The 26539-nt window shown below is 32.2% G+C and overlaps 1 protein-coding gene across 9 annotated transcripts in view; it reads left to right on the top strand.

The window, feature by feature from the left end:
• The window catches only part of LOC127737309 (uncharacterized), a 182428-nt gene extending 156275 nt beyond the window's left edge, over positions 1 to 26153 (top strand). Inside the window, exons 1-7 of one of the 9 annotated variants that reach the window (XR_007999376.1) lie at positions 7673 to 7793; positions 8207 to 8333; positions 8806 to 8882; positions 14231 to 17672; positions 22872 to 22924; positions 25292 to 25447; positions 26078 to 26153. Coding sequence is in view for 1 of the 9 variants with exons in the window: in XM_052247898.1 (XP_052103858.1) it covers positions 7739 to 7793; positions 8207 to 8333; positions 8806 to 8882; positions 11937 to 12055 (378 nt within the window). In the remaining 8 variants the exon portion in view is untranslated. Of the gene's footprint in view, positions 1 to 7647; positions 7794 to 8206; positions 8334 to 8805; positions 8883 to 11936; positions 12488 to 14230; positions 17673 to 17846; positions 17869 to 21126; positions 21152 to 22871; positions 22925 to 22955; positions 22992 to 23022; positions 23059 to 25291; positions 25448 to 26077 lie in introns of those variants that run through there. The other 8 variants (XR_007999377.1, XR_007999378.1, XM_052247898.1 and 5 more) reach the window with 8 other exon arrangements.
• The last annotated feature ends 386 nt before the right edge of the window (positions 26154 to 26539 follow it).

Raw genomic sequence — 26539 nt, 5'->3', positions numbered from 1 at the left:
CTCTAAAAAGAGTTATGAGAGACTGATTAAAAACACACATAAAAAAATGTATATACAAGCATTAAACCTATTTGTTACATAGACATATATAAAAGGTAAGCAACAGCTAATACATAAACCACTCTAAAAGGAGTAATGAGAAAGTGATTAAAACATATTAACATAAAAGTAATGTATATACAAGCTTTAAACATATAAAACACTTTTTCTTTTTAATTATATATCGTGGCAGATTTTGCAGTGTAACATTGCACATCATTATTATTAAACATAAATATAAGTTTTTCATCATCAAACATATTCATAAAACTATCGTCAAAGTGACTAGCACGATTAAAAAGGCTATCACGTCAATCTGCATATATAGGACATTGCAATAATACATGTTTTTTCATTTTCAATTGCATAACAATTAAACACAACTTTTTCTCTAAACAAATATTCTCATATCTCCCTGTTTCTATTCGAATAGGTGCGACGCCACACCGAAATTTAGACATAGCACTCCTGTATTTACCAGGCATATGTTTAATCAAATAATTCTCAACACCATATATACATTTAAATTCTCTGTAAGTTCGTAATTTACTTGTATTATTAGACATCAATTTTCTTAACCAATCCTGCTTAAAATTTTTAAATAATACATTTTCGATATCTTTTATATCACTCTTACTTAAAATATAATAAGTATTGCATAAATAATTCATACCAAGACTTATAAATTTTGCATTTACTCTAAATTGCAAATTTTTTATTCTACCCTTTCGATAGGAATTACTCCTTAAAAAAAACTGTTTTATTTTACCTCTCATCACACATTTTTGTTAATCGTGACCAGTTTCTAAATACACAAGACCATTGTTTAATACTACAAGGCATCCAGCTCATATCACCATATAATGACAGATTAGGTGTATATTTACCGACACCCATAAAAAAGCGCGTGGCTCTATTCTTCACACTTTTAATACATGATAAATCTTTCGTATCCCCTATGGCAGCACCATATTCAATTACAGACCAAACTAGTGAATCAAAAAGTTTTGTAAATGTGGAGTACTGAAAACCTCCATTTGCTTTACACTTGGATATTAACAACCCTAATGATCTACTAGCGGATTTTGCCACCGCTTTTGCCATATCATCATAACTCAAAAATTCAGTAAAATGTAAACCAAGATAATTATACTGAGATACAGTATCTATTTTGTTACCGTTAAATACAAATGGAAAAGTAGTTCTAGGCACAGACTGTGTTCTAAAATGTACAATGTTTGACTTATCTAAATTAACTGTCATGTCATTTGTATTGCACATGTATTGAGTGTATCTAACAGTTTTTGTAAATCATTTTCAGTTCAAAAAACATCAGCTGCATACAATAATATACAAACTTTATCATTATCAATATTAATACCAATATTTAACCTTTTGATATCATCAATTAGATCATTAATAAAAATATTGAACAATAATGGGGATAATATACACCTTTGTTTTAAGCCACAATTTACGTTAAACCAATCAGTAAAATTACCGTTAATCTAAACACATGACTGAACATTTCTAAACAATGAATGTATTGTCTGCAGCATTTTCGAACTTATTCCTAACGACTGTAGTTTACAAAACAATAAATCTCTATTAATCCAATCATAGGCCTTTTTAAAGTCAATAAATGCAATATAAGTTGACAGTTTTCGAAGTTTTCGTGTTTCAATAATGTTTGTTAAAGTACTTATATGGTCCGATGTATTTCTGCCTTTTCTAAAGCCATTTTGCTCGTCATGCAGGAAGTTGATGTCATCAAGTTTGTGTGTTAAACATACATTATTCTAGAGGTGGCGTGAATCAGATGTGGATACTTAAAAATTCCAAAGATCTTTTAGAGTACATACAATCTAAGACTCTCTCATCTTGCAATAGTATTAAAACATTTGACTTTTCTACAATTTACACAAGTATTCCCCATTCTAAACTAAAATACAAATTGAAAGAGTTGGTATTACTTTGTTTCATTAAAAAGAATGGCGAACGTAGATACAAGTATCTTGTCTTGGGGAGGGATAAATCCTACTTTGTGAAGAATCACTCTCATTCAAACAAAAAATTCTCTGAAACTGACATTATCAAGATGCTTGATTTCTTGATTGACAACATATTTGTTACGTTTGGAGGACGTGTTTTTCAACAGACTGTCGGAATTCTAATGGGAACCAATTGTGCCCCTCTTCTTGCCGACTTGTTTCTTTATTATTATGAGGCTGACTTCATACAGGAACTTCTTAGGAAGAACGATAAGAAGTTAGCAATATCCTTTAACTCTACGTTCCGCTATATAGATGATGTTCTCTCACTAAATAATACAAAATTTGGTGACTATGTTGAACGAATCTATCCCATCGAACTAGAGATAAAGGATACTACAGATACAGTTAAGTCTGCCTCATATCTTGACTTACATCTAGAAATTGACAATGAGGGTCGGTTAAAAACAAAACTTTACGACAAAAGAGATGATTTCAGCTTCCCAATTGTGAACTTTCTATTTCTATGTAGCAACATTCCAGCAGCGCCTGCATACGGAGTATATATCTCCCAATTGATACGATATTCCCGGGCTTGTGTTTCCTATCATGATTTCCTTGATAGAGGATTGCTGCTCACAAGGAAGCTATTAAACCAAGAGTTCCAAATGGTGAAGTTGAAATCATCCCTTCGTAAATTTTACGGACGCCATCACGAGTTTGTTGACCGTTATGGAATAACCGTTTCACAGATGATATCGGATATGTTCCTTATGTCGTAACTACAATACCCTTCCCTTTTCACGAATGTGACTTACCGAATTAGACTATTTACCGGTTTTGTAATAACATAAGCAACACAACGGGTGCCACATGTGGAGCAGGATCTGCTTACCCTTCCGGAGCACCTGAGATCACCCCCAGTTTTTGGTGGGGTTCGTGTTGCTTAGTCTTTAGTTTTCTATGTTGTGTCATCTGTACTATTATTTGTCTGTTTGTCTTTTTATTTTTGGCCATGGCGTTGTCAGTTTGTTTTCGATCTATGAGTTTGACTGTCCCTCCCAGAGTTATAGCAAACATTAAACGGGAATCTCATCAAAACCAGGAGCTTTTCAGCTTTTAGAAGACAGTAGAGCGTTCAAAACTTCTTCAACTGAAATTTTACAGTCAAACAGATCATCAAGTATAGATTGAATTTTTAAGACATAATCATAATTATTACAATTTCTATTAAACATATTAGAAAACTCAGATTTCCATTTATATAATATATCATTTTTATTACACGAAATAAACCCATCACTAAGTTTCACCTCCATAGGAATACCACTTTGACGCTCGTTTCCATCACCAATTCTACCAATCTTTCTCCAAAATTCCTTAGGATTTTTACAAGAATTATCCAAATCTTCTTGAAACAATGACGTTTTGATCTTTGCACAGCTTTATAAAATATTTTCCGTTTATTTATAAAATAATTGCGGAACTCTTAATTTCTTTTGATTTAGATTTTTACATTTTAACCACATTTATTCAGAATTACACACTTCATTCCAGAGAACTGTTAAATTATCATTCCACCATGGTTTCCTACACTTTCTCTTTTTATTACTAACTCCATCATGTATACAGATCGTTTTAGATGGGCGTTTTGACGACATTTCGTTTTTTATAACGCTCACGAAATCTTCGTACACACGGTCAATGTTGTCTCGAGTGGCCTCAAAAGATTCCAAGCGCTGAATAAGCTCATTAATTTCAGAAATAACAGAATTAGTTAGAAGCCAATCATCGGGTAGATTGCGTGTATCGTATTTGGTTGTTTTACGTACATTTTGAGTTATATTGTTTGTTTCGATTCCAGAACTAAAATTCAACGAGAAGTCCCATGACAGAAAGGAGTGATCCGGAACGATTCTGGTCAGATCGTATTTACCGATGGCACAAGTTTCATTGATCATTAAACTTGTTCTAGCTACTTTGAAATTATCTAAACAATCAAGCATTTCGTATGGTACCACACAATAATCTACGACGCTACTACCAGGTGAAGATACAAATGTAAAGTCGTTTTAAACTGTTTACGTCCATTTAGAATACAACAATTTACGTCAGTTAAGATATCACAAAAATACTACCATAACTGTTATGATGAAAGTCAATTACATGTCTTTCGGGTAAACTGTCTATTCCGGCAATCGAATCTGACAAATCAGAACCTCTACTATTCCAATCGCCACAAAAGAAGACCCTTGAGGAAGGGTGTAGATTTTTGACATTAAGGTTTCAAAAAATTCGTTCACGTTTACTGCATGTGTGGAGTTTTCTGGTGGCAAATATACCACACAAACACAGAAAGCGTTCTCTGAACAGTTTTATCCTCCAACCTCACCCACAATATTCCATCTGTATCATTGTCAATTATTTCAACATCAAATTGACCTCTAATATCATTTCGTATTAAAAGTCCGACCCCACCAGAACCAGTTTTCGCACGCACGTGAATGTTTTTTACGATTAAAATATATATGTAATAACAATAACTATGAGCCCATGCCTTATTAACTTAATATCATTTATTAGGTTATGTAGTCTTTGAGTAACACGTAACGTACAGTAACGAAGCAATGCTTTCTTAAACCAACAGAACTATTTGAATAAAAATGAATAAAAACGACAGTCGGTGCACGACTTAGATAACATGTAATAGCTATCCCCCGGATAACAACAATTATTCTGCAATGAAAAATGTAGAAACTGTCAAAATATGTTCAAAATAGTAGATAATCTATTAGGCTAATGATCAATTAGCTTAAACAAAATTTAGTCGACATGTAACATTGAGCAAAACAAATAGTGATTTCAGTTAAATCTACTATTATGCAACAACAAAAGAAACACTCGACAATGAACACAGATACTTAGTTTAGTGATGTGGAAGAAATGATGAAAATTGTTGAAAGCAAACTTTGTATGAGCATGGCGTGAAAATATGCACATCTTTACTTACAGAGTCTAATATTGACAGGAAAGAATGTCGTAATATTAACTCTCTTTCTTCTTATCGTTTTTGTTCGATTTTGAATTACTGTCTTGTTGATTTTCAAGGTGTTTTGGTGATCTGTTATGTTCGGACCTATCTAATTCATATCTCTGACTGTTTTTATCTAATTTTGGTTTCACAACTGTTCCCTTGATACATTACAACTTTCATATTGCACAGCTCATTGAATTACTGTTTGTGATTAGTGCATTTCACATTAGTGTTATACATGGCCTGAAAAAAGTACAGGATATCTAGGGACAATAAAAATCACAAATCAGAAGACAACAATATCAAATAGACGATAAACATTACTTTTTTCACCGTTTGACGGTTTTAAAGATTTTAAACAAAATGTGTGGTATTTCTTTTTGGAACAAGTGATTCCTATTTTATCCTTTAGATTTTCAAATTTTCGTATTGTTTCTTTTACATTTTGATCAAAGACATCGATGTTCAGTTTGAATTCTCGAACTGAGTAACACTTGGGTATTTTTGTCATAGATATTAGAGCTATGACGTCATCATTAGTTATTTTGGTCAAAGATTTTTAAATATATAACTATTGTGACAGTGAAACGATTTTCTATTTTGTGAATGAACGATACATTGTCTTTTTGGTATTTACAGCTTAGATCTCTCCTAAATGAACAATTCTTTCGATGAAACATAGGTCGTTTTGACAGATATTTGAAAAAAATTGTTGTAAGGGCAAACGATACAGTTTTGATCACACAATTCAAATATGGAACAAGATATATATCTGTATGTGCCACTTTTAGAGAAAAATGGGTCGAAATTTTAGACATTTACTTCAATTTTTTGTTTCTTAAGACACTTCTATTCATTGGAAAGGCATGTCTTACTTTTTTCTTTCAAAAGGAAAACAGGAGCGGATTTTTGTAAAAAAAAAATTGGAATATCTTCTTAAAGCCCCCATCACATTAGACCAAGACCATGAAGATCCCACTATGATCTATAAAAGAATAACATCGCGGTGAGATCGTGGTATAGTCGGCTTGAATATTCAATATTTCATAGTTTTTCCCGTTCATAACACGACCTTGCTATGATCCTGATAAGATCCTTTTACGATTCCGCTACGACAGTAACACGTTATAGTTAGGATCTTTTCACGCTCTTGTTGCGTCTAATACGACCTTAGCACGACTTACACGATCTCTGTACGCTTCTATCAAGACCTTGCCGATCGCCTTACGATCTCAATACGAGTCTACTATGATCGAACCACGACTCCACTACGTTTCCACTACGTTGTCACTACGCATTTCGTCCCTACAATAATCTTGACTTTCCATTGTTCTCACCAGTTTCCATGAGTAAACATGCCACTTAAGGTACCAAAAACACTTAGAGGTCGTTGTGTTAAAAGTAGAGGTATCAACAGAATGAGGTCGTGCAATTATCATGGCTAGGACGTAGTAGAATCGTAGTGAGGTCGTACTGAGGACGACAAGCGCGTAGTAGCAGCGTATTATTTGTCTTCCTCATCGTAGTATAATCGTATCAATATCGGAGTAGAAGCGTAATAAAGACGCAGTGAAATAGGAATAGTCGCAGTGAAATCGTAGTAAGGTCGCAGCGAAATATTTTCCATTGGCTTCCCCGATTTCACCACGTTTCCAATACGATGCTTCTACGCCCATCCCGATCTTACTACATCCTTAATACGACCTTCCTACGTTTCTACTACGACTAGTTTTGGCCACGACTGCACTACGTGACGAATGTTTTAATCATGTTCAAAGTTGATCGTGGACCTCCACGATCATGAAGACTTGGCACGTCCTTACTACGACCTTACTACGACCACAACGATCTTACTACGACTTCCAAATTTTTTCATAATTTCTGAGGTCGTAGCGGGATCGTGGTCCTAGTGTGATGGGGTATTACATGCGAGTGCTCTAAATTTGTATAACAATTCTTTGAAACAATTCAGTTTTTTAAATTTTCATGATTTTAGAAAAAAACGGCACGTATATTTGTATATTTATCTAATTTAAAACAAAACGGTGATTTGTTCATTAACATTGGTACAAATAATCCTCATACATAATTAAGCCAAAAGAGGTTCCATGTACTCGTTTTCGAGCCAATGAGCGAAATCAGGCAAAAGACCATCTTTTCCCGAAATGCTACAGTGTTACGTCAGCAACATCATTACCTTCCCTGTTACTGTATCGTATGCCCTTATTGTTTTCAAAGGCCCTTATTGTTTTCAAAAGTGTGTAAAATTTCTTTCTTGGACTAAAGAAGTGTATCTGATCTTTTTCAAAGTCATTCTAATTTTACTCTTTTTTTTCTCATTTGTTAGCTATAAATTTTTATAGAAAATTTGTGCATTTTTTACATGAAAAGAGACACAAAACAAATATACAAAAAAAAACCCAATAATTTTCACTAGGTAAGGGTATTTTTTATTGTCTATCGGTAAACAATTGATTATTTGTTTATTTTACGGATAACTACTCTTTTGCTTTTTGAACTATTGTCTTAGATAAATACCTTTACATTCAGGTGACATATAACATGAACAAAAACTTCTAGTTTTACATTTATTCAAATCAGTGTGTGTGAACCGGCACTATTTTTTAATCAACAATTGTTTTGGCATGATCGGTCACCAAGACAAATTGGTACAATGGGACTTGTAAAACTGACAATTACAATTTCATTTTGGATATTTATTGTAAACGGTATGTACAATTCAAAATGCTACATAAAAAATAATTTTAAAAAAATGATTCATAAATATTTACAACATGAGATTATGCTTATTCATTTATCGATTGGTATTATAGAATTGAAGCACAATTTGGTTAATATTTTCATGTCGGGGCCTCTTATAGCCGACTATACGGTATGGTTTTTTCTCATTGTTGAAGGCCGAACGGTTGCCTATAATTGCTTACATCTACTTCATTTGAACTCTAGTGGATAGTTGTCTCATTGGCTATCAAAGAACATCTCCTTATTTTTATATTTAATTAAAATTCAAACAATAACCGAAAGAAAATTTCATAAATCGTGATGATCAAACTTGTTTATTTTATAAATGTTTATTTTCTTTGTAAAAGTCATTAAACTAAAGTATTACTTATAATTTAAGGGTCTTGTCCTTTTGAATACTACAAGTGTTCTGAGTTCCTTGATTGGTGTTGTCCTGATGGCTATACATGTACTGGTAATAACTCATGTGACAAAAACTCGACATACCCAACCTCATCATCAGGAGGGTAAGTAAACTCTAATCTTTCTGCAAATGTATTTTTTTTTTAAATTATCAATTTTAAAGATGAGACAAAAATGAAAAAAAAGACATATATTCTTTGTATAAAATCGTTCAATAGACAAATGAGCAATAATCCTCACCCTTATCACCAGTAGTATTAACAACACACACACACACACAAACGCATCATTATCATCAACATCATCATCATCATCATCATCATTACCATTATAAAGTCATAGGTTCTTTTACACGGGGTTGCAGACATACAAAAATGGCAACTGGAAGTGACCTTGAGTACACCCGAAGTAGCTATTTTTGCATTATTTTTAAACCGTCAATGGCTTCTTATCAATCATATAGAAATTCAATGGTGGAAAGACTTATAATCTATATTTTAACTGCTAAATTTAAAAATCATAACAATATATACTTGTCATCGGTTTAATCCGAATTGAAATTATATTTATTACTAGGGCCATTGTTGGTGGCATTTTAGGTAGCATAGTTTTGATAGCAGTCGTGAGCGGTTGTCTCTCTGCGGCTGTGAAATGTAAGTTTTGCATTTTTCAAAAGTTTTAATAGCTTGTGCGTTGTTCAAAACACAATAGCTCATAATATTAACATTGTATGTGAATGAGTTATATGTAATTATTAAACTCATGTCATTTTTATCGAGACATAGCGATCCTACATTCCGTCGTCGGCGTCGTCGGCGGCGTCCACAAATATTCACACTGTGGTTAAGTTTTTGAAATTTTTATAACTTTCTTAAACTATCCTGGATTTCTACCAAACTTGGACAGAAGCTTGTTTATAATCATAAGATAGTATCCAGAAGTAAATTTTGTAAAAAAAGAATCCAGTTCATTATTTTTATAATTTTATAATTGCATCTTCTATTTACATAAAATTGAGAATGGAAATGGGGAATGTGTCAAAGAGACAACAACCCGACCACAGAACAGACAACAGCAGAAGGCCACCAACAGGTCTTCAATGCAGCGAGAAATTCCCGCACCCGGAGGCGTCCTTCAGCTGGCCCCTAAACAAATATATATACTAGTTCAGTGATAATGAACGCCATACTAAACTCCAAATTGTACACAAGAAACTAAAATTAAAAATAATACAAGACTAACAAAGGCTAGAGGCTCCTGACTTGGGACAGGCGCAAAAATGCGGCGGGGTTAAACATGTTTATGAGATCTCAACCCTCCCCCTATACCTCTAGCCAATGTAGAAAAGTAAACGCATAACAATACGCACATTAAAATTCAGTTCAAGAGAAGTCCGAGTCTGATGTCAGAAGATGTAACCAAAGAAAATAAACAAAATGACAATAATACATAAATAACAACAGACTACTAGCAGTTAACTGACATGCCAGCTCCAGACTTCAATTAAACTGATTGAAAGATTATGTCTTCATCATATGAATATCAGGCACAATCCTTCCCGTTAGGGGTTTAGTATCATACCATCATAACATATATGAGAAGAACATAACCCGTGTCATGCCAACAACTGGTTTTTAAATAAATGTGTTTAGTGCAGATGCAAAGACCCTATAAGTGAATCAATATCAACGCCAAAATATGCAATCTTTAATGACCTGACAACAGTATCGTAACTATATCCCTTCTTAATAAGTCTATTTAAAGGTTTTGTTAGTTTCAGAGGTGAATACTGACATTTTTGTGCTTTATAAAGAATATTTCCATAAAAAATTGGATGTGAAATACCTGAACGTATAACATGCATTTTTATTGATGAATTAAGGGATAAATCATCAAGCAATGTAAAAATTATCTTCTTTATCATTTGTTCACTCAATAAATTTATGTTTCAACTCTTTTATAAATCTATAGATTTGATTGCATACTGTATTCATTTTTTACAAGCATAACTTTTTTCATACATTTCAAACGTTTTATTTCATTAACTGTAAATCTATCATGTGCATTCCCCTATCACACTTAAAACATAGACAACAGCAAAAGTAGGCGAGACACTGGGTTCCGCGGAACCCTTACGAATATTTACTTGTATATCATTTTTTTTTAATTTTAAAACAAATCTGAGTAAGAACAGAATTAACAGTAAATATAGAATGGTCACATACAGTTGAGGCTTCTAAAAGGCCAAATCGTTTTGGAAAATTTAATATCATTTATTAGGTTATGTAGTCTTTGAGTAAAAAGTAACAAGAGAGAAAGTCCTAAAATAAAATACAATATTATCAAAGCAAGGTGAGTATGGTGTTTTCGAACGACGAGCTTAAAGAAACCTCATACAGTAACGAAGCAATGCTTTCTTAAACCAACAGAACTATTTGAATAAAAATGAATAAAAACGACAGTCGGTGCACGACTTAGATAACATGCAATAGCTATCCCCCGGATAACAACAATTATTCTGCAATGAAAAATGTAGAAACTGTCAAAATATGTTCAAAATAGTAGATAATCTATTAAGCTAATGATCAATTAGCTTAAACAAAATTTAGTCGACATGCAACATTGGGCAAAACAAATAGTGATTTCAGTTAAATCTATTATTATGCAACAACAAAAGAAACACTCGACAATGAACACAGAGACTTAGTTCCAGTGATGTGGAAGAAATGATGAAAACTGTTGAAAGCAAACTTTGTATGAGAATGGCGTGAAAATATGCATATAGATAGATATAAGAAGATGTGGTATGAGTGCCAATGAGACAACTCTCCATCCAAGTATATATCTTTACTTACAGAGTCTAATATTGACAGGAAAGAATGTCGTAATATGAACTCTCTTTCTTCTTTCTATTTGGTGTAGAAAATGACATGTTGATAATAAGATTCATTAATAAGGTTCTATTAAGTATCGTTTTAAACTTTTTAAGCGTAACTAACTCTTTACAACGACGTTTAACCTAAATTAATACTCCAGGGAAGCTTTAGTGCTTGTACCAACTAACAAAGCATGCAACATTTATGTTCAGTACTATACTAAGATATTCCAAACTGAGATGACATATAGGGCGTCAAATTATAACAAGTATTCTCCAGCTCTTATAAGCATCCTTATTTACACTTCAAGCAGTTCTGTTCTTCTGACTATTGCTCATACAACTGCCACAAATATCGTGATAAATCGTATAATGCTATCAGGTGTTTCTGTAGTGTAAACATTTCCTTCAAACTCGTTGATGAGCTACATTCTATTGGGTTTCAATTTGTCTCTAAAGTATTTCTTGTTAAATCCCAATACTGTTCTTCAAATAATCTTACCAAACAAAGAAGATTGTGTTAGGAACACAACAAATATATGTGTTACGACATCTGCTTTAGTCTTTTTTAGAAACAACAATTACAAAAATACACTTATTTGACAAGCTAGAAAATTATTAAAGCCATTAGTTTTTTACTCGATAAAATACACTGTCGTCTTTGAGACAAAGGATTTCATCAACTGTTTGATATTCCTAAGTGGATTTATTGTTCAGCTCGTATCCTTATTTGTTTCATAAGTGTAAATCGCACAGTCATGTATTATAAATACCTATTAAGATAAGAATAAATGTAATTTTTTATTATAATATCCAGTAATATTTATTCCAGCAAACCATGGAACGTTTCGCAGTGTAGTAGTTCCACGAAGAAACCTAGTCGGCGGAAACCATAACCAAGGAACAACTACCAAGCTAGATAACGTTACACAGAAAAAAGCCGCTAATTAATACAAAAAACTCTACCGGCTTCTAACCAACTTGTATAAACTATGTGTATCATCACAAATTAAATCTAAACGTACTTAGGGGGTTTGCTCATTGTTGAAGGCCATACAGTGACATATAGTTGTTAACTTATATGTTATTTGGTCTCTGTCTCATTGGCAATCATACCACATCTTCTTATTTTTATATTTGTCTCGTGATTTATATGAATCTGATCTTTTCTTAACTTGTTATTTTAATTTTTGATTGCAAAGACATTCTTTAAAGAAATAGAAATCAACCAAACAAGGGAATGTTAATAAATAACATTGGATTTTTTTCGAGAGTAGGGGTATTGTTCTTTTTTGTGCGAAGGCGGTGAGTTGTATGACTATTTTATCTTTTTATTTTGTTTTATTTTCCTATACCATACAGTCAATACTATGTTTAAATTTGTTTCTTCTTTTATCTTATTTTTAATTGATTTACCTTTTTTTTTTAAGAAATGATCTTTAGTATTAAAAAAGGCCCGGAAAATATCAAAAGGACAATCAAATTTCGTAAGTCAAAGAGAAACCGATAACATCATGGCAAAAAATGAAAAACGACGAAAAAACAAAATTCCAATATAACTTTTATTTGTTATCGGTGGATATGCTTTCGGTTTACTTTGAATGTATACAAAAGCCCTTAAATATAGAACTATCGACAGCACTTTTACCAAAAAGTTAGCCTCTCCATTTTCACCTTAGAGAAGGTAGCACCGATAATGGACTTCCAATCGATCATATAGCACATTTAAGGTCATACTGGGGAAAACAATTCAAACATTTTGTGATTCTAAAGTGTTTTAAGCAGTTTATTATGAAATATATTAATATTCAAAAATTAGAGAGAGAAAAAAAAGATTTCTGACTACATCTTTACGACTTCAAAATTTGTTTCGCCTACGCTTGCTTTCAAAAGGTGTCTGATGTGTTCTACATTTGATATACCACGAATGTCATTTGGTGTATTGAGAAAAATAATCGTGATGGAATAAGTAACGGCGGTCAAGTATTGCGATCGTTAAAGTTCTATTTTCGGATCGTGAATGTCATTTAATATTGTTTAACTTCAGTATCTGAGAACAAAATCCGGTCTATTATCAAAATGAATAACTAATCTGAAAAAAACAAAGGTGTCTTTCAAAATGATTGTTATGCCCCCGCTCAAAAGCAGAGGTATACTAGTATGCTTCCGTCCGAGTTTCCATCTGTCTCAGGATCCACAATGCACAGTTTACTGTTTGGCGTCACAATGTATGTGATCAGGCGTCACAATGTATGTGATCAGGCGTCACAATGTATGTGATCAGGCATCACAATGTATGTGATCAGGCGTCACAATGTATGTGATCATGCTATATTATGTGATGTGGTTTCAGATTCATGAATCATCATGAATACTTAATGTATTCTTTAACATAATGGTCGTGTATGAAGTGTTAGTCAGGTATTATAGATTAGGGTTTTCTGAAATTTGGAATCAACCTTCGTGCGAGCATGCTATGCCGTGTGATGAGCTTTTACATCCACCACTCATCAACCAAATTACCAAGAGTACCAAATACTAATAGCGGGGTATAATTAGTGAACAATCGCTTATAGTTCAACTTGTCATTCCTCAATAACATATATCTTTATTCTCAATTAACCATCATTTTAACAAGGTATAAACTCTCAAAACTTCCTTGGCAAAAAAATGTTTCGACTCAATATTATCTAATTTCGGGACGGGCCACCAAAAGGTTGGATTTGTGTTTGCTCATTTCGTAATCGTATGAAATTGTAGAATATAAATGCACATATTACTAGTGTCGATTGTGAAACGTAACATTTTCTACAACAGTTCTATATTAATGGAGAAAGAGATAAAAATGCACGACAAAAAAAATACCATCATGACCCTTACCTCGAATTTGCCTTAATTTTTCATTAAATTTTACGGAGAGAAACATACAGAGGGAATGATATACGCTTGGAATTGAATGATAATTTACTTTTTGCACCTCAATATTTGTATTTCTGAGCATAGAACGAAAGAAATGGGGCAAGTAAAAAATGTAAGGATCCGGTTTTTTATTTCACAAAATAGGAAACGGTTTCGTCATAGATAAATATGTAAACTAGTATTATCTTACCTCCTATACATTTCTAGGAATATCATTGGTTAAAAGCGACCGCGTGGAGACCGTGTATATTTAATATGGGGTAAGTATGTGTGGTTTATTTTAATACACGGTTAGTAGTGGTGCTACGTCCCTTTATAAAAACAACACGGCGTTCAGGAATAATCTGACACGTTTCGCCCGGACAACAGATGAAGAAATTGATGATGAACGATTGAAATAAACCAGAAAAAACATTAAAAGCTAACAAGTTGTTATTGTTGGCATTTGTTTTTGTATAGACCAATGGAAGTAGATTCTTTATATTGAAGACTTAATCACTTTGATAGGACACTTACGGAAGCCGGTTAGTGTCAGGGTGTAGTTTAATTTTTAAGTCGTTATAACGACTTAGCTAACTTGTCATAACGACTTAGCTAATTCGTTAAAACGACTACGCTTACCTAACTCGTTATAACGACTTAGTAACTCGTTATAACAACTAAGCTAACTCGTTATAACGACTTAGCTTAACTAACTCGTTAAAATGACTTAATTTCGACTATAAGTGCACATTAATTTAAAAAATAGAAGTTGAAAGATGTACAACTGCAAAATAGAAATTGTTTAATTTGTCTTGATGAATTGTTCAAACGGAAGAGGTAAATCACAGAAGCCTATTTTTGGTTTGCTTAGTTTTATCAGTAGTAGATCAAGGACTTTTAAAAGGGGGAGTGGTTTCATGTTAACAAGGGGACGAGAAGGGAGCCAAACCTTATATTATACTATTTTTAAGAATAAGGAGATAATCAGTTAAATTCAACGGGTCAGCAAAATAACCCAAAAGATTACCATGCATAGGTATTAAACAATTTAGATTTATCAGTAAATGTCTTTAAATTTGACACCCTTGTAAAGTTCTACGTTATATATTTAGAAAATGCTTGCGATCTTCGATGTATTTAGGACATTTAAGTAAAAAATGTATTTCATCTTCAATTTCTTTTTTTGCAATTGTACATCTTCCAATTTCTATTTCTAATTAATGTGCACTTATTGTCGAAATTTAGAAATCTATAAATAAGAAGATAATCGAAAATAAATCAAGACCAAAATATTAGGGGGTATACTTAAGTCCTGGAATTAAGAAAGTAGTTAAGTCGTTATAACGAGTTAGTTAAGCTAAGTCGTTAAAACTAGTTACTAAGTCGTTATAATGAGTTGACTAAGTCATTATAATGAGTAAGCTAAGTCGTTATAACGAGTTACTAAGTTGTTATAACTAGTTACTAAGTCGTTATAACGAGTAAGCTAAGTCGTTATAACGAGTTAGCTAAGTCGTTTTAACGAGTTAGCTAAGTTGTTATAACGAGTTACTAAATAAAGGCAACAGTAGTATACCGCTGTTTAAAAGTCATAAATCGATTGAGAGAAAAACAAATCCGCTTACAAACTAAAACCGAGGGAAACACATCAACTATAAGAGGAAAACAACGGAACAACAGAAACACTGAAGTGCAACAGAAACAAACGCCAACATACATAGAAACGAACTATTTGATAACAACTGCCATATTCCTGACTTGGTACAGGACATTTTAAGAAAAAATGGTGTGTTGAACCTGGTTTAATGGCTAGCCAAACCTCCCGCTTATATGGCAATGTTAAAAAAATATCGCTAAAATGACAACACTACGTGACAGAAATACAGCACAAACAAACGCAAGAACACTCAGCACAGAGAAACGCGCAATAAATAATATAATAGTCGTTACAACATGTAAACCGCAGAATAATAACGAACATCTTCCATTAACGACAGCACAGGACATCACAAACAGTGACGTGTTTTTTGTAACGAATATATTAATCTTGAAATTCATACAATTATTTTCACAAGTCGTTATAACGAGTTGGGTAAGCTAAGTCGTTATAACGAGTTAGCAAAGTCGATATAACAAGTTAGCTTAGTCGTGACTTAGAAATAAAACTACTCCCTGACACTAACAGGCTTCCATAGACACTAGTCTAAATGTCACATGTTAAGATAGTCGGTGATATAATTCGTTACACAATGTGCTAGTGACATAATACAATACGACATATATAGAGTCAGTACATATGGAATTTACTGACCACATATATATCGTTTTAGGTCACTAGCAAACTGTGTGACTAATATTATGCAAATTATAAATCCGACGGCAAGATGGTTGCTTGAGTAAATATTACAATCATATTCCAAGTAGTAACATTTTTGACTGAGTATGGATTGGCCGGTCGGTCGATGCATGCATAACAATATAGTTTATTGATTGATTGTTGGTTGCTTAACGTCCAGTGGCAAATATTTCATGCATATTCAGGACGAATATAGTTTATTACACACGCTTATTCTGTTGAAAAACTGTATCGCTCCTTGTGGAGATTGAGATTCCTCTTGGGTTTGTTGGGTTTTTTTTTTAATTGTATCAACAAAATAGATTTACTAAGAGAGAATTTTTAATTGTGATGCATTTTTTTCAACCCAACCAAATACATAAGTGGAAATATCCCAGATAATTCAATTTTATAAAGAAATCTACAGTAAATTTACCCATATTGTTTTGTAGCTTGAAAATAAAACAAGTACGGTGACCACAACTTTATTTTCTGATGGCACATTATATAAGAGCTATCTTATATATTTATTTTAAATCTACTTAGTCTAAATTTCAATCTTTTAGTTTTCTCTCTATTCACACAAAATTGCTTTTTCAACACATTTCATTACAAATCTGACAATTTTGCACAATCTTTAGCTAAAAAAAAAAAGAAGCTCTGTGACGATCCTTTTTATTATATTTTTAAAAGGCATGATATTATGACTGATCAGCAAACAGGCCATAACTATGATTAACTATATGTTGAAGTCTTGGGAAAACGACGGATGCCACTTATGTTCTGAGGGCCTTACAATGTCAGTTTTAAAAAATAACACTTGTATATAGATACACTAACGTATGTTCGTCTTTTCTTAAACTTTTCCAGAGAAACTTTAGAGTAAATTTTTCCATGGACAGAGGATTATAGCTATTTCCTTATTTTTTGTTTTATTTTTTCCTCAACCTTTTTCTTGATTTTGGCAGGTTTAAAAACATCCATCTGTTACACAAAACAATTCAAAACTATTGTGATCTATAGAATACTTCATTCAATTCAATTTAGTAAAATATTGGTTTTTAAATGATTATTATTGACGTAACTATAATCTTCCTTCTTTAACACGATAAATGTTGTCTAGAGTTTTATGATAGGATCGGTACATCCCTATAATTGCATGTGCATATTGTGTTTATTCTGCAAAAGTTAATGCAACCAAGGCGTCAACAAACTTAAAGCTGTAAACATTTTCAATTTCTGTGTACATTTAATTACGACATCAAGCTATTTGATCAGTTTGCAATAGGAGTTTCGTTTGATCAACTTTACCGAACAAAAACGATATTTGTGGTATGTATAAGGCTTAAATAAAAATAAATATATTTTATTCTGTATATATATTTTTTTAATGAACAGACAATCGACTTATTTTCTAAATGTTTTAAGAATTCTTTTTATTCATTTATGTATTTTTCTTCTTATCTTATTTTTTTATTGCTAATAATTTTGGATTTTTTAGGCAGGCTGGATTTGATGTCTCCTTCAGGTATAGTTAAGCTTTTGTTTGTTTGTCAGTTGTTGATGTTATTTGAAACGGTTTGTCTAGCATTAATATGCATTCATTTTAGTTTATATCGTTTTATGGAGTATGATTTCTTCGTGTAATTGTTGTTGGTTTTCTTTTTCTTTTTTTTTTTCCTTTTTTTTTTTCTTTCTTTCTTTCTTTCTTTCTTTTTCTTTCTTTATTTATTGTATTTAGTTATATTTTTATTGTTCCTTGTAATTTTATTTATATAAATTTTGATATTAATTCGAGATTAAAAGAGTAGGGTTGAGATATAAAAGAAATATATAAACGTAACCACACGTTAATCAGTGTGTCATAGTTAATGCAGGTGTCCCGTTAGTAGATTGATGTGTTTTATTATATTTTGATGGGTTTTTTTTTATCAGTTTATAGGAAATTTTGTAAATCTATTCTCAATTTTTTATCTTTCTAGAACGATTTATTTCTTATTATATTGAAGATACTTCTCTATTTACTGACGACCATATTTTCAGTTATATTTGTCTTTGTTGTTTTATGTAGTAAGGTTGCTGTCTCATTGGCGTGATGATGTAAGTAAGATTCTTGTTTTGTTGTGTGTAAAATGACAAATTTAAATGAAATTTGATCAAATATGTCTACTTTGTCAATGTCATTTGACGATACAGTAACATTGCATGAGTCATATTCGCAACGAATAGAAGTAAACAAATTATTCTTTTCTTTTTATTTCCATTTATGGAATAAAACCACTAATTCATAGCCCCATTGCTTTCTATGTTAAATTCTGCAATTTCAAGCATTCGTAGCTATTTTGTCTTAAATTCAAATAAAGAGACGGTAATTTCATGTCAAGACTATACCTTATTTTGTCTTGTGCTGAAAAATTCAACATACCTTTAATTGCATATTAGAGCGCTAGTTCCCGGAATTTTGGTAGTACAAAAACAGGTACTGATCTGAGCAACAGGGCAAAATTTCATATTATTTTTATCATTGAAAAAACCTTTCAACAAGGGTTCTATAGTGATTCCAGGTCCATGAGCTTCATTTGATACCAAAATTACCAAAATATTTTACTTGTAGACACAGTTACATCTATGCGTAGGAACTATTTTGTTTACATATGTACTGCTTTATTGTATGTTTCTTCTGACCGGGCCCGAATTAGTGGTTCTAAACCTTATCAACAAATTTAGCATAATTTTGAAATGACTGGAGTTGCGTTAATTGTGCGAGAATGATTGAACCCAGTTAAGTATAGATCATCTGGTTTTCTGCACTTTGATATAGTTAAGTTTCAGCCGCGGCCCACAATGTGAACCTTTTTGACGAGGTAGTGCAACGAACGAACGAAAAGGCTTCCACCGTATGGTGCAGTTGAAATTTTACAAAATCTATACAATCAATATCGCGACGTTGCTGATAATTCCTCCTAACACGTTGTGATGTGACGTCTGTTCACGTCTCAAAATAGTGATGCGAGATACTGGGAAGTACGATAATTGCATTATATCCTAATATGTGACAGATGCTATCTGACGAAAACCGTTAAATGATTTGTTTTTAACAGGCATATTTTGAGAATGGAAACGGGGAATGTGTCAAAGGTACAACAACCCGACCAAAGAGCAGAAAACAGCCCAAGCCCATAAAGAGGTCTTCAACGCAGCGAAGACCCATGTTTGTTTTACGTGTCAGTCGCATTGTCATTCGCCAACTGTTCAACCCCCCCCCCCCCCCCCCCGCTTTTATCCAATTTATACGGGTACTATATATGTATGCTGTTAAAGCTTTATGTATGTATGATTTAAAAACAGAATGTCAGCAAAGAACGGGATATTATGTATTTATTTGTTATCGCCCTGATTTTGTTGAAGGTTTTTCTGGGCCATGGTATACAGACCAAAATTGGTCGTCTTATCATTTCAGCTCCCTTCGTGGGTATTTGCAACTGATAGCTAACTTGGAAAAAAGGAATATTATAACGTGAATTATACATAAAATTTTCACAATAATTCACTTGAATCAGAGTTCATGTGAATGTCACGTAAAATTAACGTGAACAAAATATGCCTGTGTAATTTGATTGTCACTAGAAGACAATCTACTAATCGCAGGCATGTGAATTTGATTGTTATGTTCATTTTCCAAGTTATCTGTTGTCATCTTACGAAGATTACATATAGCAATTGATAATGTTGAGGATAATAACCAGTTTTGTTAATCTTAGACCAAGTCAATGTTCATCTAAGGAGGTTGTGGTGCGTTTTTGTTTCAATTTCTTTTTTGGTGCATCCTTGTTTTCTTTATGTATATTGTGGTGCGTTGCTGTTTCGCAATGATGTTAATTTGTAATCAATTTTTTCGTCCTTTAACAATTTACTTACATAGGAAACGAATATATTTACATATAAATCCGAAATTAAATTTTCATCTCAGAACGCGAAGTTGCGTTGTTTTGGATATTTGTTTTTTTTTCCAATCTTATTACATTGAGGTTTGTTGTGGTGCGTTGGTGTATGGATATTTTGTTGGTTTTTATTTCTATCTTTCTTCTAGGAAACGAAAGTTTTCATATAAAACCGAAATGATTGCCGAAAATCACTGTCTGAAATTCTTTTTATTTTAGCAAAACTATTCCCCGATTTTTGTTAAGGGGTATTCTACTATATTTTTTTTTTCATTTTCTTTGTAGTATTATTTGGTTAAAATACCGTACATTTTAAACACGTTTTTATCAAACGGTATAGTGAGATAGAGAAAGACTGGATTTCTTCGTTTGCAGTTAGCATTTTAATATTTACGTCTTTAGATGCATACTAAAGAAGGTATTTCGATATTTGTTGTTATAAGTACATGTATAATATACGATGAAGGAAACGAACAGATAAAAAAAATGGAAAAGTCAATAAGGTATAGGTCGTATCACTGATATGCACATCTGTTGTGCAAAATTATTACACGCCGTGGGTTATCTTTTATCACTCATTATTGTGAATAAATAAAGCGAAAATATATAAACTTTTAAAATGATAAAATCAATCTGTGTAGTTATTGAACATATTTTCTCATTGAAAAATAGGCGTAGCATCTAATGAAAAGATTATATGGTGTTTTATACAATTGAACTTATTGATCTTCATCAAAAGTTAAGGTCTATTAACTTAGTCAGCCAATATCATCTTACAGAGTCCCGCCCGACAAAACGCGTATTTCGTTTTCTATTGAAATATCGGCTACCAATATTTACATTTACATATATGCAGGTCACTCGAATTATGTATGTTGTTGATGAATAACTTGATAAATTTATTTATAACTTCATTTTTTTATCTCAACTACTAATAATTTAGAGCTTGACATTTTGTGAAGAATTTGTCTATTGTTGAAGACCATATTTAACATACATGTATTTCGTTTTAAGTCGTTAGGTAGCTGTCTTATATACGTTTATCTCTTTTATTCATAAAGTATAGGAAGGGTAGAAGATGATGAAACAATATCTCATCGTTTCACCAAAGGTCATAAATCATGAAATAGGTTTTGCGACCATGTTTACGATACCCGACTTTTTCACATATATTTACGATACCCGACTTTTTCACATATATTTACGATACCCGACTTTTTCACATATATTTACGATTAATCATTTACGAGAATTATTAGGCGCAAATTCCTGACTGGATCAAATCAGTCGTAAATCGGAAAGTTTGGTAATAGAAGGGAAAATGTGTGTCATGTTTGATAACAATGGCTGCATTTTTTGTTTACGTGAAATCACATGTCACAATGATACAAAATGCAAAAAACAAGTAATTTCATGAAATCTTCATTACGACACCTTATTAGTCAGTTTCACTTTTAAATACCACAGAAACAGCTGTGCATTGATAACAGGCATTATTTTCCATGTTTTTTTAGGCTGGTTTTTGATTTATTTGGCAAAACTATAGTCGATAGAGAGAAATAGTAAATAGCTAGAACAATTAACAAGACAATATATCTACAAATACGTGTATTGGCTGAAATCATCAGTTGACTAATTACAGGAGTTTTATTTTTATTTTGAATAATTATTTTTACAAATTTATTTTTATATTATCTGTAAAAGCTATAACAGAAACTTTAACCCTCCGACTTAGAGAATTGAGTTGTTGTGTAGAACGTTTTACACTCAAACTAGCTAACAGAAATTTCAGATTGAAAAAAAAACTTGTAAGCTTAGAAAGATCTACAGATAAGTATGAATGATCGAAAGCATCAGTGGATTTATTATAGGAGTTATTGTCCTTCAATTAACATTTTTAAAAGAAAAACAAAGCATATGGGGTATTCATCAATGACACAAAATCAGTTCCCATTTTTGTATTTTTGGTAGAATTACATCAGCAAAATAAAATCTACAAATACGTCAACATGACCAAAATTGACAATCAACTCCTTATTGGAGTTATTGACATGAACTGACAGTTTTTATAATATCCATGTTTTTGCGTTTTTTGGCCTTTATCTTTAAAACTATGATAAATGGAGAAAAATTGTGGGGCACAGCGAAAGTGATCAGCAAGATCAGATCAACAATAAGGTGATCATATTAACTTTTGTGGATCGACTCTTTGTATGAATTAGCTATATAGTACCCCTGAATGATGACCAACTTACCAGGTGAGCTTTTCAGTTCTCTAAAATACCGATATCTATGAAAATAAACGAGGAGATCCTTTTTTTTTTGTCGCTTCTCTGTCTTCTAAATTAAACCAATGACTATGGCTCTCTTTCATAGGGGTAGTATGCAAATTTTTATTTGTTGCCCACCCTTTTGAATATTCATTTTGGGTTAGTTATGGGGGAATAATTCGGAAAACAAAAATTACCATCGGTTTCGAATTGTATAGGTTTACTGTTTCCGCGTAAAAATTCGCGCTTATACTCCTTAAAATAAAATTTGGAATAGATTTCTACAATTTTTATGACATTGTATGTATTTTTGATTACAGATAGAAAATGAAAATGGTAATGGTATTGACGGTTCTCTGTATGGTAATACTGGGTAATTATTAACTTATCGTTTACTTAATGTTAACAATCCTGATACGTGTTCTGTATGGTAATACTGGGTAATTATTAACTTATCGTCTACTTAATGTTAACAATCCTGATACGTGTTCTGTATGGTAATACTGGGTAATTATTAACTTATCGTCTACTCAATGTTAACAATCCTGATACGTGTTCTGTATGGTAATACTTGGTAATTATTAACTTATCGTCTACTTTTAAAATGTTAAGAATTCTGATACAACTACATTTCATGAATTTGTAACCATGCCAACCTCAAGTTTTGCTTATTTTCTTTATATTGATAGAACATGTTTCCCTAGTTCCCTTTACTGTGGTTTCATTGATGTTCGTGGTATACAAATTTTCGTGGATTTTGTGGTTGTAAAAAACACGATTTGAAATATTTGACGCAATTTAATTGTGTTATTACAACAATAGTAGCAAATGAATGAAACAACGTAATGAAGATCCCTCGAATTATTTTATTTTCCAAAAATTGAAACAAACGAAAATAAAGGAATCCACAGTAATTGCATTCGTGCCATGGTATACAAGTGTTATAATTATGGTCACATGTGTAGAATGAACAACTGGCAGTCCACATCAATCTAAGGCATCAGTAGACTTCACGCTGAAATACATATATTACATATATATATTTAAAAAAAAACAGTGTATATGTGTTGCAAATAAAATACACTGTAACAGATTATAAAGAGTCTTACATCTTTTGACATGTATACGAGTCCAATTTTTGAACAATAGATAGATAGAAGAGATGCGATAAGCTTACTTCCTTATTTGTCGTATTATTTTTAAAATAATGTTTCGAACTACTGAAATAATGACATAAAAAAGATATGTCGACAAAGTTCAGCATTAGAGGTTGGAGGGATTAAAAACAGTTATTCAAATTGGACTGCCGATATTTGCCCTTGTGAAATATCTTTTAAAACACAGTCCATCCATATATTAGAAATAAATTATTTAATTGCCATTTTGGTTAAATTAGATCTCATTATATGGCCCATTAAATAGACAACTAAAATACTACTTATCGCACCAAGCATCATAGAAGTCAACAAGAACATTAATAATGTCAAAGCTGTATGCTAGAAAATATATGTATTAGCCATCATGGTACAAAGTATTGAAGGAAGGCTTTTCTCACATTTTTGGTAAAATGACTGAAAACTAGGAACTAATATTCAGGTAACAACCCAGAACGAACCAGCAGCTAACTTCACATCCATGAAATTACTTGTATTTATGGAAAGATTCTATTCTCTTAATATCCTGGAACGGAGAAGGTAGGAAAAGATCAAGGTAACTTTTCTGTCCATTGATAATTATAAATCATTAAATTGTATCAAATGACATCGCAAAGATGTTTACGAGACCTCTTAAATGACCGTGTGACCTTCCTGGTCGGTCAATATCACCAACATTTGGTTTCGGCTTAGATTAGATACATACTGAATCAAAATGATTCCCGGCAAAATTTCACATTCGATAAGGTCGGTGGCCTTTTAGGGAATCTGTAATGTTGTATCCGGCAGTATTTTGTAATATGCTTTGAATATCAAGCTGGCACTTTGAGCCCTCCATACACATCGAAGATAAAAGTCTACATCTAGGCCTTATTCAATGAAGATTGAAATAACAAAAAGGTCTACACAATGCTCAGGGACCCGTTTCGTGGATTTTCGTCGATTTCTAATCGCAAACTAAAACTTTAAACCTTCTGCATATATCAAAGTTGAAATGTTTCCGGGAAATCTTTTTCATGAAATCTGTGTCTATTGTGACTTGAGTGGTTTTTTTTTGTTAATATTTTTAGAGATATCAAGTTTTGAAAGAACATTTTTATTTAATTTTGTTGATAAAAATCAATGAACTATAAATAAAAAATTGTGATTTACGTAAGGGTAAACTTTTTTTTAGATCAATGAGAATTTACGATTACTTGTAGAGAAGTAACAAATCTTAATCATATATGCTATAAGGCACTAATGTTTAGAACGATTCTGTTTCTTAACACTATGGGAGGAGAACGTATGATAAGGCCACTTTTTTTGTCTCTTGATTTTGATAATTAAAGTGCAATGAATAGTATCAAGCAACATCAAAAAGATGCTTACGAGACCATTGAATATCAATTACTAGTATGATATATGCAAACCATGTATTACACTATCTGTTAGATTTTCGAATCTCATGTATTTGAATTTCACTGTTTTTGCAGTTTTCGTGCAAAATAATGACTTTATCATACCTCATTATTTATAAGCAGAGATAGTCACATGCTTTCCTTCTTTGTGTTGTGTCTACCTTTGATTTTATGTCTAATCTAAAGGTGCAAGTTCTCAGTATATGACAAGGGAGTACTGCCAGGATATCTGGTGTGGAGATATGCAATCAGCAACAGAATGTATAAGCTGTTGTCAAACCAAAGGATTTAGTGCAGGTGGAGAGTGTAGTTATGACAAGTGTGTGTGTTACCTTAACGAAGGTACGTGTTGTATCATTCGGGATTTGATTAACTTTATTACGAAATGTGATGTGTATTTATAAATACGTCAAGTCATACAGTGATTCTGGTTTAGTATTAACTTAGATTACAAACATTGTCAAGCTGATATATAACCGAAAAGAACCAAAAGTATAGCCAAACCATACAAGGAATCAGATCTGTGTAAAAGATAACGTAACTCTAATCAAAATAATTAGAAATACAAAATTAGAAAAAAATGTACACAATTCCATTTGAAAATATCACTGCTGTATATATATATAAAAAAACTACACCGCAAAATTCAAATGCACGCATATTTTATAGAGCCCATGTGAATTAATCTTTTGCTAAATAAAACAAAAACTGTGTGTGTGTAAGGATACATCTACCATATTAATTGGCGTTATTTTAATAGAAATGGTGAGTAAGATTAGCATTCGTCATTTCTGAAATGATTTAAAGTTAAAGTTAATTCATGAATATTTTCAGTCTCTATAAAGCAGAGATCCTGTAACATGTATTTTCAGATATACGGATTCCATTTTCAAATATGCCATTGATCTATTAAATCAAACTTTGCAATTTTATTTGTTAATCTCGTTTATTATAATATATATATATTTGTAGATAACACCGACCGTTGATCGTCCAAGAAGACACGACACAGTTAAAATTCATGAATAAATAACTATTTCTCTAACAATTGATTTTTAGTCACTTTTTATAACCTCCTGATAAATGACTTATCTAATAATAATACCTTTTTTTCTGGGAGAGCAATTACATCAGTATACTGTCTACTACATTGTACGTAAATAAAGTATGTTTGTCTGTTACACCTTGTCATATGATATTGCATCAGCATATTGGCTACAGGTTCACAACAGATACACTGTACGTAAATAAAGTATGTCTGTCTGTTTACACCTTGTCATATGATACTACATAGTATACAGGCTACAGATTCATAACAAATACAGTGTACGTAAATAAAGTGTGTCTGTCTGTTTACACCTTGTCATATGATATTACATAGTATACAGGCTACAGATTCATAACAAATACAGTGTACGTAAACAAAGTATGTAT

Source organism: Mytilus californianus, unplaced genomic scaffold (assembly GCF_021869535.1).
Source record: "Mytilus californianus isolate M0D057914Y unplaced genomic scaffold, xbMytCali1.0.p SCAF_4, whole genome shotgun sequence".
NCBI classification, from domain to species: Eukaryota; Metazoa; Mollusca; class Bivalvia; order Mytilida; family Mytilidae; genus Mytilus; species Mytilus californianus.
This window is presented reverse-complemented; position numbering and strand designations above follow the sequence as displayed.